Genomic DNA, 16742 nt, shown 5'->3' with positions numbered 1-16742 from the left:
AATGCAATATAGGAATTACCTATTGTAGTTATCAGCTGTAAAGACCCAGTAATGATACTAGTAATTGATCCTAATGAAGCAAAAGATCGTGATGAAAATCTCTGCAATAGTAGTGGAAACAATCTGTTAACACCCAACATCAGGGAACCAGTCACATAGATTAGGGAACATCTACCCAATTAAATACTATAAAGATTGGGGGTAAATAATGTTAAAAAAACACAGCAACAATGTTAAACATGTACAATACAAGATGAGAACACGAAGTGAAAATAACAGAAACCAAAAATAGTCCACTATGATTGCAACTATATAAAAAACACATAGACATCTAGAAGTTAATAAGCAAAAAACAAATCATAATTGGGGTAAGATAATTAAAAAATTGTCATTCATATTCAGATACATCAGCTTTCCTATTCCTTGATAAAAATTTATTTTGAAATTCAACCATTCTCTTTGCCTACTTCTCAACCTCCTCCTGGCAATATTGTTCAAGAAAACAGGTCACTTTAGGCAACTTTTCTAATCAAACTAAAACAAAAAAGATGGCATATAAATAAACTCTCTAAATATTTCCTTTGGTCAATTTGGGATTGTGCTTATTATGTTTTAATATTATGTTAAAGGGAAGAAAGACACTAAGAAAGGAGATAAATGACAGTTCTACTGTACTTTTTACAATGTCTGTCAGCCTTTCCAGGCTCACAATTTGCCACAAACAGACAAAAATAATATTTAAAGACAATAACTTAAGTTAAAGTGTATAACACTTTACAGACACTGACTTTCTAACTTTGCTCTCATCCTTATGCCCTGTTGCCTTTCCTGCCCCATTCCATACCCATCACTATTTGCCATCCAAGGAAGGAGGGAGTGAGGTAGTCCTACGCCACCTCCCTGTCAGCACTTGTTAAGGGGCATTCTCAGGGTGTCCTGCAGAGACTCCCCAACACTTCAGAGAGAGCCTCAAGCACAGATGCAGATACTGATGGTTAGAAGAAGCAGGCTGCCCCCATTTAAATAAGTAATAAAACCCAAGTGATATGGATGAGTTACTGACTGCATCTGCTACACCTCACATCTTTGAATATTCTGTACCATTTGAAATCTTATAAATTAAAATGATGATATAAAACAGAATTGTTTTCTAGTCAACATTTGATATTTGCAACTAAACATGCCTTATGCTCTGTTTCCCGGGTAGTGTAGCTGTCACTAAATTTGAAAAGAAGCACATCAGAAAATCAAAGGCAATCAAGGAAGTATGAAACCATTAGGTTAAACTATATAAAATATTGGGGTTTTTTGCAGATGAAAAATGGTTGAATATCAGCGATTTCATATGGTTCAATCTAATCTAATATGTATCAAACTTCAATTATTTCCTTTCTGGATTCCATATCCATTGTAGAACCTATTTGCAAGGTCTTTACTTCTACCTTTTATTTCCTTTTCTCCCCTTCCTTTGTTCACGGGGAAACATAGGCATAAAAGTGCAAACTAATGACTACTGAAAATACAAATTTTCAGCTGTGGCCATGCTAGGTATGGATGGATGAATGGATGAATGAATGATTGCATGAATGAAGCAAAATGAGATTTAAATAAAGAATATAGCTTTCTCTTCTAGTCCCCATGATTCCATTCTTTCAACTAAAAGAATAATTACTGTCTCAAAAGATCGACACACTAAAAGCACATCAGATTACAAAACCAAGTCTGATGAACATAATCAACCACCATGTATATAAAAATATTTATAAACCTTTTTGAGTTTATTGTCATGAAAATGCATTCACTTAGCAAGGAAAAGTACATGGCCACAACAGACATCTATATTTAGTTTCAGCTACCGCCAAGAATTGAAAAAATGGAAGAAGAAAGAAAAGGCAGCTGTATGCTCATCCTTACCTGTAAAAGGAGATTTCAACATGGGACTGTCCTCCACCATTATACCTTCTTGTGTCTTGTGTCCAACCTTTTGCTTATACTGTTGCACCAACTCTGTGGAATGGATAGAATCTACAGGATTCATTTCATTTGACTGTGTGCTCTGAACATTGCCTGTGTGCTCAGAAGAGCACAGCAAGTCTTCAGGACGCTGCTCGGCTTTCATTAGGTCACTACTAGATGGTACTCTCAAACTGACAGCAGGAAACTTCAGAACAGCAGAGTTTGCCTCACGGAAACTCAAAGAATGTGCCATGCCCAGGTCGTCCTCCTCGGGAATGGGGTTGTACCATATTTCCCCTTCGTCATCCGCATCATTTTCCTCACTGAGGTCTAAAGAACAGTTTCTTGATAATGAAGAATCTGCAGCAGTACACACCACACACGTGCAATATTCTTCAGATGGTCTAAGAGGTTGTGATAGCTGATGTTTAGGCAGAGAAACAGGTGAGATGGATAAATGACTTACATCTTGGCATTTCTTATTTTCTTCTTCCAAATTAAAAGATCTCAGAGGGCTCTGATACAGCCAATTGCGTTTCTTTGACACGGTGATGCTGTTCAGTGGCTTACGACCTCTGAGCCCAATATTACCCTTCAGATTTTCAAGTTCTCTTCTCTTCATCGTAGAACCATAAACATTTTCAAATAAATCTGTTTTAAAGAAAAAAAGAAGGTAGAATATAATGGCTGGTATACCAAGAAAAACATGTCCCTTGAGACTATTTAAATACTATTTTTTAAAAGATAAAAAGAAAGAAAAGTAATATTAATCACATTCAGAAACTAAAACTGAACAAGAAAATTTAGGATTTTCTACCTAAAAATCATTTCTATTATTTAAAAATCAGACTGTGAGTATTAGTGTCATAGAAAAAGGATAGACAAACTCTGAGATTGCCTTTATAAACATGACAGTGCTAACAAAACTTTACCCTAAGGAAAACATAATTTATAAAAAGCTTACATAGAATGGTTTGTACACAGTATGCCTTTAATTAACATTTGAATATTTTCAACTCACTACAAGGACGAAAAATCTTAAAAAAAAAACCAAAAGTAATATTCCTACTTTTATGAAGATTAACTTTGAATAAATCTTTCAAAATAAGTGAGCATTACTCATTAGTAAATGCCTTACTGATAATTAAGATTTCAACATTTGATTGCTAACCATATAATGCAGCATCTTATGAAGAGTATAAATTATAACTACCTAAGCCAAAATAAAAATAAAAATCCCTTAAGAAGGCCCCAGATTAGAACCAAGTATACTGTCTCACAGTGAGCACAACACAGCTGTTATTATTGGCCAGGCACAAACTTAAGCAGCAAGAAAAACAAAAAAGTCCCCGCCCTAGGAATTCATAGTCCAATGGGGAACATCAAATAACTAGATATATGTACATGCTAACATGATGCGATAAGACTCTAAAAGTGTATATATAACATTAATTCCATATGAAGAAGAAAAATTGTTGTACTTCCAAAGAGTTGCATAAAGCAGGCTTTACTGACAATTAATATGTTAAATATATATCCATCATAATAAGAATTCACTGTACACAATTAAAACAAAACCATGTATCTAAAAATTTAAAGTCATGCCAGGTTTGTAAATTATGCAATTGTGTTCTTATGCTCATTTGAATGTGAATATGTTGATTCATCTTAGTATTACTGCAAGTAAAATATAACAGTCTAATAACAGACACTGATAAAAACACACTAAACTATGTGAAATTTATTAACAACCAAAAGATTAGGTTTGCGTATAATGACGGTGGTACGTAACCTCCCTTCAACTGAAAAAATTCTTTAAAAATGTAAATTTGTCATTTTTTAATCGTAAAGATTACCCAACCAAACAGATTAATGATAAACAAATAAATAAACAAATAATTTTAAACCATAAACAAATAGGGTTTCAAGTTCAATTAGTTCCAGAGGCATGAACAGAGTAGGAATTAGAAGGGAACAAACCTCCCATGAATAACTTACTACACCAGACATTTATTTACTCAACACATTTATTGAGTGCCTATTATGTGCCAAGTGCAAGAGATAAAGCAGTAAGAAAGTCCTTAACCTCATTTAACTTTCACAACGATCTTATGACATAGGTATGGTTATTTCCATGAGCCTCACAAAATATATGAGGAATATGGTCAAGGTGCTAGCCCTAGAATGCAAAGGTAAGCCTGTCTAATCCTAAAACCCATGCTCTCACCAGTCTCCCTGGCACTACACTACCGCTGAAAGGAGGGAAATAGGCAACCCTCCCTCAGCATGGTGATAATATCAACCCAGAGCCTTATAGGGTGGCTGCTGGAAAGATTAAGTGCGATAATGTTAGAAAACTATATAGTACTATTCAAAAAAGTCAACCAACCTGCCCAAGATCAGCTAGTTGGTAAATGGAAGAGGCACCACTCACAAACTTCCCTGATTCCCAAGTTTGTAGTAGTACACCTGGGCTACTGGAAGGGATAGTCATCTCCAACTTCCAGAATTTAATATGCAAACACGTTCAGTAAATAACTTGAATTGGTTTAGTTTAATTTAAATCACAAAAACCTGAAGATTCAAGACTCTTTCTTTGGTTCTGTCTCCCTTACACTTAAAATTCAGAACTGAAAATCAACACATACTCAAGAATCACTGGGGCTTCTGGGCTTTCAGTGACTATATCCTTATGCTGACTGCACTAAAATATAGATCTATTTCACATCTAAGCCCAAATCCCATATGATTTAATAGCATTTCAGACCTTCACAGGATATTTTATATGTAGTTCTGACACCATCATAAAATTGAAGCACAAAGTACAGTTATACTCGTATAACTCATGGTAGCTATGAGCCACACATCTCACTTTACGTTTTTCTCAGATGTCTCTAAAAACATGCAAAATTTTATATCGTTTGACATGATTTTGAGTCCTATTGGAGTTTTTGACATACACTATAAACACGCTGCTACTTGTACTACATTCCAAGGAACTGCAATGAGAAAAATAAAGCTACCAGCATCCCGTATTTAAGCAAACTTGATACTTCTACTGATATAAGCATTTAATGAATGTGTAATATTAAAAGGAATAATTACACCGTGAGACGCAATTATTTTTCATGAAACCATAAACTATAAAAACTTGAAACTAAATAGTTTGATTGCTATTGCTGAATAATTCACAATACGTGATGCTGAAGTTTAAATTTAGATAACATTACTCTAAATTCTGATAAAGGCCACATTTAGTTATTAAAACTAAATATAAGCAACACAGTGTTCAGGATAACAAATTTTACTTGAGCAATTATGAGTATTTATAAATAATTTAAACCATTTCATTTGTATCTCAGTTAATTAAATGGATGCATATGAATGTCCATTACACAGAAAGGAAAAAGTATTTGCAATCTTCCCTTCACTCCCTGCTTATGCTAAAATTAATGTTAAACCTATTGGCATAAACTTAAAAGTTATCTTTAGCTTCAGAACACATATATATGCTAAAAAACATAAAGCACAAGTAAAAACTATAAAAATAAGTGTGCAAAGTTACAAGGCAAAAAAGATTTTATTCTCTTGCAAATACACGTTATGTTATAATTGAATTTTAATTAAAGTCATTTTACTTTAAATACCTATAAGAGAATGCAGAAGTGGCAATTAATATTTTCTTCTCAGAAAAATATCTACATAGTGGTGAACTACTCAAGCCAATTTTGTGTTCTTAACTATTATTTCATAATAAATCTAGATGACTTACTATGACTGAACTAGTACCCCAGCTCAAAATCATCAGCAAACTTTTTGAGAAATTATGTATTTCAATCCGCATTGAAATGTACAATATTTACAGATATCTTTGCATCATTTTAAAATTTCTACTACAGAAACAAACTCTGTTGCTTTTCCTTACTTCTCTTTATTAAAAAATCCTGAGTAAAAGTATTGTTATGAACATAGCATTCGAGTTTAAAAATAAGCAGCACTGCTTATTGACTCAAGTCAGGCAGCCAGAAGAAATTACTAGAGTAAACTTAAGCCTTAGCCTTTGGGATGTGTGTGTGTGTGTGTGTGTGTGTGTGTATACACATTTTTTCCCCAGATAAATCTAAATGGGAAAGTGGTACAATGAAAAGGAGAGAAATGCTTTTTCTATCCTTTATTTTTCCTTCCTTGTGACTAACAATAAAAAAAAAAAAAAAAAAACCCTAAGAAACAGGCTGTGTGTTAGCTTTGGGGACAGGAAAGTAAAGAAAACATCAAGACTGTTTTCAGTTCCACAAAAGTAATGAGGAGGAGCAAGAAAAAAGAAGCACAAAGAAAAGATGAGTAGAATAAACAGCGCCCCTAACAGGGTACACTCCAGCTCAGTTCCCAGTGCTCCTCACGGCAGTGCTCCTCAACCTCTGATCATTTCACTCTCCATCCAGAATTCTAATGATCTGGGGCAAGACAGTATTCTCACAAAGCCTGCTTGCCTTTCTCTTGATAACAGCTCAGCAGCAGGCATGGTACCAAATGGATTATCTCTTTTCATCCTCACAGCAGCCTGAGGACTGAGGCTCTGCAGGGTTGGGTAACTTGTCCAGGGTCAAACCCTGAAGTGGCGGATCTGCTCAGAAACCCAGAATCTCTGTTCTGTTAGACATTATACTATATCCTTTCTTGTAGATTCCAAAATCTATTTAATTGATGCAAGATGAGACCAATATGGAGAAAATTGCTTAAACTTGTCATATATAAGTACTAAGTATAAATTCATGCGGTACAAAACTAAAGCAGAAAGAGCTCAAGTGCTTTTCTCTAATAGGGATTAGTATCAAGTATCAGAATAAAGTATAATGCTTTTTCAAAACTTTAACAAATGTATCAAGATAGGTGTTTGGGGAGACTGATAATTCTAGAAGCTTACTACTTAGTGTACCAAATGGCAACATCCTTACTGGGAGTTTGTTAAAATGCAGAATCTCAGGTGTCCCACCCCCACACATATTAAACCTGTATTTTAACAAGACTTTCAGGGAATTCATACAAACTTTAAACTTGAAGAGCCCTGTAGGAGCTCTATAACTGTGAACCACACACACAGAATGGCAAATATCCTTAGTGATTCTCAAAATATAAACACCACTTAGCAATGTAGGACTTTGAAATCAACACATGACTTTCTGCTGAATTTGTAATTGTCAGAGTTTTCCTACCCGCAGCACCTCCAATGTTCTGTGGCACAATTCCCCCCTACCTTTCCACCCCTGCAAAAAAACACACACAAGAAAACAAAAAAATGGACTTGCTTCTAGGGCCACAATGGCAGAATTTCTCACAGAGGGATTTAAAGCTAGAAGATAGTCAAAAATTATATGCTTACAGTTACTAATCTTGAAAGGGCTAATGCATAAAATAATTTATTGGAAAAAATTCATAAAGATAATATATCTCATATAGGTAAGAAATTAGAGATATTACCATAAATACTTTAGAGAAAAAGAATAGATGGAAATTTGCATTAAAAGTGTCAACTTAAAAAAACAATGTGTCAACTTCACTTTAAGATATAATGCACAAGATCATATCAGCTAATTAATACTATTTTAAAAGAACTGTCTAAAGATATTAGACAAAATATCAACAAGTTATATGTCCTAAATTTTTTCTTTCACAGATCATGGAACAAGAAAAGTAGAGTTAAATCCAAATTATTTTCTAAAGCAGTAAAATAACAAAATAGTTCATGCTGGTGCTTTTAAATTTATTTCTGAGTACTATATGCTAATTAAAACTTATTTATAAAGATTTGTAATGAAGTATAGTTGGCAAATAGATTAAAATTCCTTCTTAATCTTAAGGCTTGCAGAAACTTGACAATATTTACCATGTGTAATCACTTTAGATTTCTTAAATAATCATCTCAATTAGGAACAAATTGGCCAATCTGTGAACACTACATACCCAACTGCATCAAAACATTGGCATTATTATACTATCAAAAGTTTTAGTGGTTCCGAGTAAGAGCCAGAAGTCAAAATAGAAAATCATTTTGCCTTCCATTTGTCATATGGTCTAAAGAATTTCCAAAATACCTATATAGGTTAGAGATCTCTACCCCATTATGTTGTTATTCTGTTATAAATTCTAACCATAACTTTATTTTTAAAGAAAATATATTCATAAGTAATACTTTATAGAAAAATGGGTTTAAACCTTTTAGGATATTTATCTGACCTGCCCAATTAATTTTTTAGAAAACATGATTTAAAAGTAGAATCCAAGTAACATCATTTGAACTAAGTAAACATTTAAAGGCAAAGGTTTAAAATGTATACAGCAGTTGATTTTTAAAAAGTCTTAAAATCTATTCTAGAATTCCATCTTCTTTACAACTTTGTGGAAGTCACCCCTCTAAACCTTGTTGAAATTCCATCCATGTCCTCAATCTAAGCAATTTAACAGAATTGAATCAAACCTCTAAAGAACTTTAGAGTCTCTTTGACCTTATATAAATAGGGATTTTAGAGTCATAAAGACCTGAGTTTGAATCCGTATACTAGCATATACAAACCATATACGAGATTGAGAGACCTTGGGCAAACTAGTTAATCTCTGTTTCTTTGGTTGTTGTTAAATGAGTTGTCATACCTGCATGGGGGGGCAAGGGGTGGGGTGATGATAAAGATTATATGCAAACCACATAAAGTATCCAAAATGGTTTTAATACCTTCAACTAACCTTCATGAAAAAGTTATAAAAAAAAAAAATGAACTCTCCAAATCTATACTAGATATAATAACATTGCACAAATTATTTTTATCTTTCCTAAAAGACGAAATGATGATTTGAAAGGAAGTAACATCTGAGAAAGTTGTTTAAACCAGATTGTTTGTGCTTAGATTTCTTGTAAAATACCTAAAAATATTATCACATAGTAATTCTAATATTTCATTTCAATTTTTTAATAATTAGTTTCATTTAGTTTCTTGATGGAAAAAAATCAATAAATTCATTCTTAAACATTACTACATTCATTATTGCTCTTAAAATCCTGGAATGTTTACACTATAACTGAAAGCATTAAAAGTCATCAAATGGTAAATATTTAACCCTTGCAACAAAGCATTAAAAAATACTTGGAAGTTTTATACAGATTTTTGTTATAGCTGAAATTTAACTGTGTTAAAAGAGTTAACTGAACCAAACAAAATCAGAGGAGCTATCATGGCAATAAAATGTAATAAATGATTACAAATACTTTACTCCTGGAAATGCATATTTTAATTTGAACTTAGCATAAAGTACACCTCTCTTGACAAAAATATTACATTCTACTATCCTTTTACTCAAGTGAAATGGAATAAATTTGAGGGGAAATTTTTGACAGGTGTGGATTAGAGATTTATAGATTCAATAAAACTTTTCAAGTTTCTATACATTTTAAATGAATCATTTGATTTGTTCTCATCGTGCGATTAGTAGCTTTCTGAACTCTTGTTTCTCCCGACCGGTTTATGTTTATTGGTTAAACAAAGTTAATGTGTATAAACCCAGTCCTGTAGGAGTTGTCATTTTTACCTGAGAAACTGCCAAGTACTGTGAACTTTTTACATTTCAGCATTTAATATTTTTTAAAATCATTACTGATAATATGTTATTATGTTAACTAAAAGTCTTTATATTTAGGATTCAAAAGATCATGGTTTTGGCTCAGTCTGAAGGTATCATACTTCTTTCAGAAGAGAAGATTTGCTATTTACAACATAATTAAGAGATTTCTAGTATTGATAACCTAAACCTTCAGTGAAAATAAAAAAACACACACATACAAAATAGGCAGCAAAATCCTATTATAAGGATAAGTATACTCAAGTAAAATGACTGTAAATGTCTACACTTTCTTATTTTGATTAAAATACTAGTGCCCTTGTTTTTCCACAATAAAAAGATTACTTGCTTTGTTGGGTTTTTTTGTGGGAACGTTAGGGGAGGGAAAGGTGGAGAGAAGTAGGTGAAATCCTACCTGACTAAAGAGAAATTTTACTACGGTAGTTTGTTTGGTTTGGTTTGGTTTTGGTTTTTGGTTGTATGTGTCTGTGTGCATGGCACACGCGCCTGGGAGAGGAGGGGAAAGAACGGTGTAATGAGTAAAATGACAGCTATGAAGCCCGTTGGATCAAATTCAAATGCACAAACTCCACAAAAGTCTATGATTTGCCTAAAGCTACAAAGAATAAAAATGAAGGAAGCACCGCCCAACCCTAAACGTACTAAAAGTCTGTAGTGAACTTAACCTTTACTCACTGTTGTGCTTAGGTGTAGGCACAAAGGTTCGTAGAGAAGGAAAAAAAGCAAAACCCCCAAGTTCCTCATGCCACTGTCTTAAAAAAGAAAAGAAAGCAAAACGAATGAATGCATTTTACTAAGTAACCTCGAAATCGCATTAAGCTGCCACTTACATGACACTTACTTTGGCACTGGCACGTACCTGTACCTGTCTGCGAAAACAGACCTTATTCTTCCTCTTAAGACAGAAGCTCAGTTAATAAACATTAAGGCTCGAGGTGTTAGTATTTGGATTGCAAAGTATTCTACCTGTCAGCGTAATTCTTTCGTCGGGAGGCACCGAGAGGACTTGGCTTTCACGCATTTTCAACCCGCCCAAATTTGGAGAGGTGGCCTGCGCTCCCGTGACTTTGGGGGATGGCCCACCGGAGCGACCCTTCATTCCCAGGGACAGCAGGCGTCCTTTGTACATCCACTTCTGCAGCTTCTTGACTGTCACCGCGGGCGGCCTGAGGAAGGGGAGCCCCTCCTGGCCTTCTTTGCCGCTGCATATCACAGGGGGGCCCGCAGGATCTCGGAAAGTGCTTCCCGGGGAGCGGCGGGGGTCCTTGGCATCGGGAGCCTGGAGGCCGGAGGGGGCCGCGGCCGGGACGCTGCCTCGGCTCCAGCCGTCCATCCCGCCTCCACGTGGCGGGGGTTCGTCCAGGTCCCCGCGCGCACTGCACCTGATCCAGCTGTCGCTCGGCCACCGCTGCAAGGGAGGCGGCTTGGCACTCACCCGGAGGCTCTCGAGGCTTCTGCTGCAGGACAGCCGCATCCGAGGAGTCCGCAGGCGGCCTCCCCCTGACTCCCTCGGAGGCGACCGGGGCGGGGACACCTGCCGCCAAGGGCGGCCCCCGCCTCCCCGCGCCCAGTGGCGGGGGCAGGCTGCACAGTCCGCAGAGCCGCAGGGGGAGGTGGGCTGGCTCAGAGCCCCGGCTCCCTCCGGGCAGCCGCGATCCGCCCAGCCCCGCCGCGCGCCGGAGTCAGGGGGCAGGTCGTGCATGGCCTGGATCAGCAGATAATAGGCCTCTCGCAACTGGGTCTGCAGCCTGCCCGTCTCCAGGCGGCCGCCCTCCGCCCCCGGGGAGGAGCCCGCCGCCGGGGGAGGCGGGGGCCACCGCTCCGCCCCCGCCCCCTCGGGCCCCGCCGCGCCGCGGGAGCCGCCGGGCAGGTTCTCGTAGTAGTCCGCGCCGTCCCCGTCGTCGTCGTCGTCCTCTGCGCTGCCCTCGGAGTCCCGCGGGGCGTGCGCGGGGGCGCGAGGGAGCCCGGGGCTCCGAGCGGGGGCCTCCTTCCCGCCTCGCAGCTGCGGCCCCAGCGCCCCCGACTGCTCCGGACGCCCGCCGGGGACCCGCGCCTCGGGACCCCGCGCCGGAGGGCTCGGCGGGGCTCCGTCCGCGTGCCGGCGGGGAGGCGCGCCCGGAGCACCCCGGGGGTCCCCCTCGGCGGTGGGGGAGGCCGCCCGGAGCCCGAGTCCCCCGGCTGCGCGGGGACCTGGCCTCCCCCGGAGCCTGGACAGCGTCCTCCTCAGGGGGTCCGCCATCCCCTGCAGCTCAGGAGGCGGGCTCGCCCCCGCCGCGGGGAGTGCTCGGAGCCCCGCTCGGGAGCAGGCGGCGCTCGCGGAGGCGGCGGCGGCTCCCCATGACCGGCCGCGGGCCCTCGCGGGCTGCTCGCATACTTGGCATAACTCTGCCGCGGGAAGGGGGGGGAGGGCGGCGGCGCCGCACAGCGCATGCCCCGAAGCCCCCGGGGCGACGGGCGATGGGGCGCGCGGGCTGCGGGCTGCGGGCTGCGTCCCCGGGCGCGGGAGGCGAGGGGCAGACGGAGGGTCTGGCGGGGAGCTGGGTGACAGTGAGCTAAGGGAGACGGGGGGACGGAAGCGAGCGCACCGAGCGTGGGGTTGCGGTGAGAGTAGAGGCGGGAGGAAGAACTAGCGGGAAGGTGAGTCTGGGCTGCAGGCTGCAAAGTTTGAGTGAGGGACACAGAAAGGGAAAGTGCCCTCCTGGCTGCCACGCATCGCTGTCACCACCCATCACCGCCATGGCACGAGGCGTGTCTAGTATAGCAAGCCCTAGCTTGAGGGAAAACAAAGATTGCTTTGATGGACAAAGTATGTGTGCAGGTGTATCTCATTTAGTACCATGTGTTCTAGAAACGTTCCGAATCATTTTAGTTGCACAATGAGCTAGCTGTTTAAAGGAAATTTGCAGCGATTCCTTTCCAATGAAGAAGAATCCTTTTGTCCAACAACAACAACAAAAATCAACACTGATGTCTCTCTTTAAAGTTCTTTTTTCTTTTTTTTTTTTTTCAGTCAGTGCATGCTAACAGAATTAATTCTGACAGCAACCAAAACTTGTAAAATGGAGCCCAAATGTAGTGCCCCCTCCATCACCCAAATAGCACTTCATTTTTTTTACAACTGGGCTGAGGAACAGTTGGATTGAAATTGAGAAACAATGTTTTTTAAAAATACCAATTAAAACTAAAGTACCTCGTGTTGTAATCAAGTGTTGCCATCATCCCTGATTTCAGTTAACATTTTTTAGTGTTTACATATGAGAAAGGGCCTTTGCATAGCTCGTGAATGTACTCCTAACTCCTAGCACAGTACTCACACATAGTAAATACCCAGGAAATATTTGTTGAATAAATGCTTGCATAACAATAAGAGAATTTAGATCTAACTTACCCACCCTTTCCAGCTATATTTCTCTGTGTAAATTCTTTTTCTTTCCCCACCAGTCAAATGCTCCAGTCTCTAAATGTGCTTTGATCTATACTACTTTTGTTAATATGGTCTCTGCCTGCTGGAATATTTTTACCTGCATCTCTATTTGCAGAAATCTTACACTTTAAGACTCCACCCAACTGCCTTCTCTATGAAGTCACCTCTGATTGCCCAGATGGGCACGATCTTCCATTCTTCCAAACCCCAATAATACTTTATTCATACCCACACATAGTATATGTGTTGTTCTTTGTTTTATACAAGACATGCCCTATCTCCCCTACAAGAAAATGCATAAACTCCTTAAGAGCAGAAACTATTTATAATTTACTTGTGTATTCTCCACAGAGTGTAAGTATAGTATCTTATATACTGGACATGATGAAAAAATATTTTTTAATCAATGTTAAGTTTAAAGGAAAGAAATGGCTTTAATTTCCAGTCGATTGCCTAACTCTCCACTAGACCATACTGTTGTTTAGTGTTGTTTTAAAATTCTTTCAGTGATGCGTTAGAATACAGTTTGTTCAATTATCTTAATTCTCATCTAGGAAAACACCATGAAATGTTACACTATAATTTGCGTACATTACTATTTATAGTTATACACTATTTTTATTCCATGGAACCAAGGCTATTTAATAAACAGTCAAATCATAAAATTAGGTCCCAGTGAAATATTCCCACAGGAAATGACTGAGAGTAAATTTGCCAGTAGTGGTATCTATAAACACAATTTGATCTCTATCTCAGAAATTGTTTCCATTCCAACTCTTGGTTGCAAAATCTTCTTATTCTTTGTGGTTAACATAGTTGTTAAGGATAACATAAATTGCATATATATATGGAAAAATGAATAGAAAAATATAACCTTGAAGGTCTAGGTTGAACTTCATTTTTTTTTTTTTTTAATATTTTATTGGGGAGGGGGAACAGGACTTTATTGGGGAACAGTGTGTACTTCCAGGCCTTTTTTTCCAAGTCAAGTTGTTGTCCTTTCAGTCTTAGTTGTGGAGGGCGCAGCTCAGCTCCAGGTCCAGTTGCCGTTGCTAGTTGCAGGGGGCACAGCTCACCATCCTTTGTGCGAGTGGAACTGGCAACCTTGTGGTTGAGAGCCCACTGGCCCATGTGGGAATCGAACTGGCAGCCTTCGGAGTTAGGAGCACAGAGCTCTAACCGCCTGAGCCACCGGCCCCTGAACTTCATTCTTAATTCAACTGGTCAACCTGTTGAGCTCAGGAGTTCTAAAACCTACTGGCCAATGTCAAGTACTGTGTATCTTCTAGGCATGACTCAGAGCTAAGTCTGACGCTGCACAGCACAGCTGAACTTAATGCCACTTTAAAGCTGGGAATGTTCTGTGGCATAAATTCACAAGTTTTAAGAAGTATGTGGGGTTACAACAGAAGTTAATCTGGCAGCCATGGCTAAGTGACACTACTTAATGACCTTAAAAATGCGAATCCCACTTTTTTTGTATGTATGCTTCAATAAATAACTTATTAAAATGTCATTCTAAGAAGACAATGCCCACAGAACTTACATTATATATATATGATTAAGGCAATGACAAGATATGAACATAAACTGCTTTGTAAAATCCTTTTTGTGTTTTAACAATTTATACCCTATTCCCCCAGTTCGCTCAATTTTCATGTTTCTAATCGACAGATTCCTCTGAAGATTAGGGGGTGGGGATACATTTTCCAGTGTTTGTACTTGTTTCTCACTGACTTGGAAATCATTTTAACTCCCCATGAATTAACAATTATGTGTTGGCACTGTCACAAAAGATGAAACAACGTTGGGATAACACCGCTCCAGTAAGGCAGGGAGCCAAACTGGATAGAGATGGGGCAGTATTGACTCAATCTGGGAGAAGGGGGTAGGGGAGGGAGGGCAGGTTCAGGCAGAGGGCTAAGTTTAACAGTAATAGAAGGAAAATGTCTAGGTATGTTACGGTTATTTTCTAGGCAATTAGAGGGCATTTGTGTCTCACTGCTGCTCAGTCTTCCATTGTACTCTTAGTAAAGCCAACTGCAAGTTTCACTTTGCAAATGTCCAATTTTGTCTAAACTGCCTTCTAGGGACCCATCCTCTGGGGTAGACCTCCCTGGTCTGCCATGCAGTTCCATCAATATTGAGTAAAAAGTGCTTCAGTGCTTCAGCCTAAAGCTGACTACATTACCACTGCCCTGAGAATCAAAGATGGCATGTTCTCAATATAGCAATTTTTACTGTTATTATTGTTATAATTAGCAATATTTGGCCATAGGCAACATTCCTTACCTCAACCCCACCCCTAACCAAAGTGATTAAAAAGGAGGCTTTTGCTAATGGCATATTTATTTTTTAACTTTGAAGAAATGTATAATGTTTGGGATATTCACTGATATTTCAGATTCTCTTATTATATATTTATAATATAGAGAGTAACTTGCTCAAGGTCACTATAATAAGTGAAGGGGAATTCAAATCCTCTCTATCTGATTCCAAAGCCACTATACCCCTGGCACATTTCCTTGAATAGAAAAAGAGAATAGACACTTGTTATAATAGCACTTGCCCTGACTTGAACCTTTGTTTTTATAGATTAGTTAGTTGGTCACCTATCAGAAAAGAGTTTAATATTTTATGAGCTTTTGTGAAATGCAGCTGAACATTGGAAAGCTGCTTGTTGAACCTCTGAATGCTCTCAGCACAGTCCTCTTCAAGGGTGTTAGAATTAAATCCTATAATATATTCCCATTTAACGGTAAATCTATTCATATTTAAGCCACAATGTGAAACTACATCCTGTAAATGTAGTCTAATTTTAAAAGTAGGACAAGCTACAATTAAATACTTTAAAGGCAAAATATACACATCCTTAAAACCACAGGAGCTCTCAGATAAGCCTCTTTCAAAAGTGAACTGATGGTCTAGCCTCTTTCCTAAATGACTTGTACCCATGGTTGATGAAGGGAAGTTGCTCTCTGTCAAGAATTGTCAATCTAATAAAAAATTTGATAGAATATCACTGTTTTGCACCTTAATGATGTAATGACTCTAATAGTGGATATAGGCAAAAACTGCCAATGGCTAATAACATCACAAAGAGTGAAAGACAATCTGATGGTATATGGCCTCTCTGATCAAGCACACACCACTACCTATGAAGTATTCCTAACCAAAAAATGAACCCGAGTCTGATCAGCCTCAAGAGCTAATTACCAATTTCCAGGAATTACAGAGAACAGAGGAGCACATTAAATAACACCACGGGAGTGCAATAAGCAAATCCAGACTATGGGGGAGGGGGGGAAGGTCAGAAGATCCAGTTTCTTCAACTTATTAGCAATCTATGGACTTTCCTTAGAGCCTGATTTAAACAAATTTCTGTTTAAAAATAATTATGACCCAATCAAGGAGGTCTGAACGCTGACTAGATATTTGATGATACTGAAAAACTGTAATTTTAGTTGTAATTAAACAATAGTTCTTTATCCTTTAGACGTAAATACTGAAGTACTGATAAAATGATATGCAATCAGAGATTTGTTTCAAAATAATTGGGGAAAAAGATTGGGGATGTAGAAAAATGAAGATGAGCTTTAGGTTTATAATTGTGGAAACTAGGTGATGCGTACATGGGGGTTATTATACTAGTGCCTCTACTTCTGTACATGTTTGAAATTTTCCATAATATATTTTTTTATTTTAAAAGGAGTCAGACTTTTAAAATATATCC

General features: G+C 38.7%; 1 protein-coding gene across 3 annotated transcripts in view; it reads right to left on the bottom strand.

The window, feature by feature from the left end:
• Positions 1-11361, bottom strand: part of SYDE2 (synapse defective Rho GTPase homolog 2) — a 39441-nt gene extending 28080 nt beyond the window's left edge. For 2 of the 3 annotated variants that reach the window (XM_081057984.1, XM_081057985.1), the window contains exons 1-2: positions 10552-11361; positions 1915-2607 (exon numbers count right to left, since the gene is read on the bottom strand). In XM_081057984.1, the coding sequence (XP_080914110.1) occupies positions 1915-2607; positions 10552-11287 (1429 nt within the window). In that variant the 5' untranslated portion in view covers positions 11288-11361. The remainder of the gene's footprint in view (positions 1-1914; positions 2608-10551) is intronic. The other variant, XM_081057983.1, reaches the window with a different exon arrangement.
• Between the last annotated feature and the right edge of the window lie 5381 nt (positions 11362-16742).

The sequence above is a fragment of the Rhinolophus hipposideros genome, assembly GCF_964194185.1.
Source record: "Rhinolophus hipposideros genome assembly, chromosome: 8".
Taxonomy (NCBI): Eukaryota; Metazoa; Chordata; class Mammalia; order Chiroptera; family Rhinolophidae; genus Rhinolophus; species Rhinolophus hipposideros.
The sequence above is the reverse complement of the archived record's forward strand: the minus strand, read 5'-3'. Positions and strand labels throughout refer to the sequence as shown.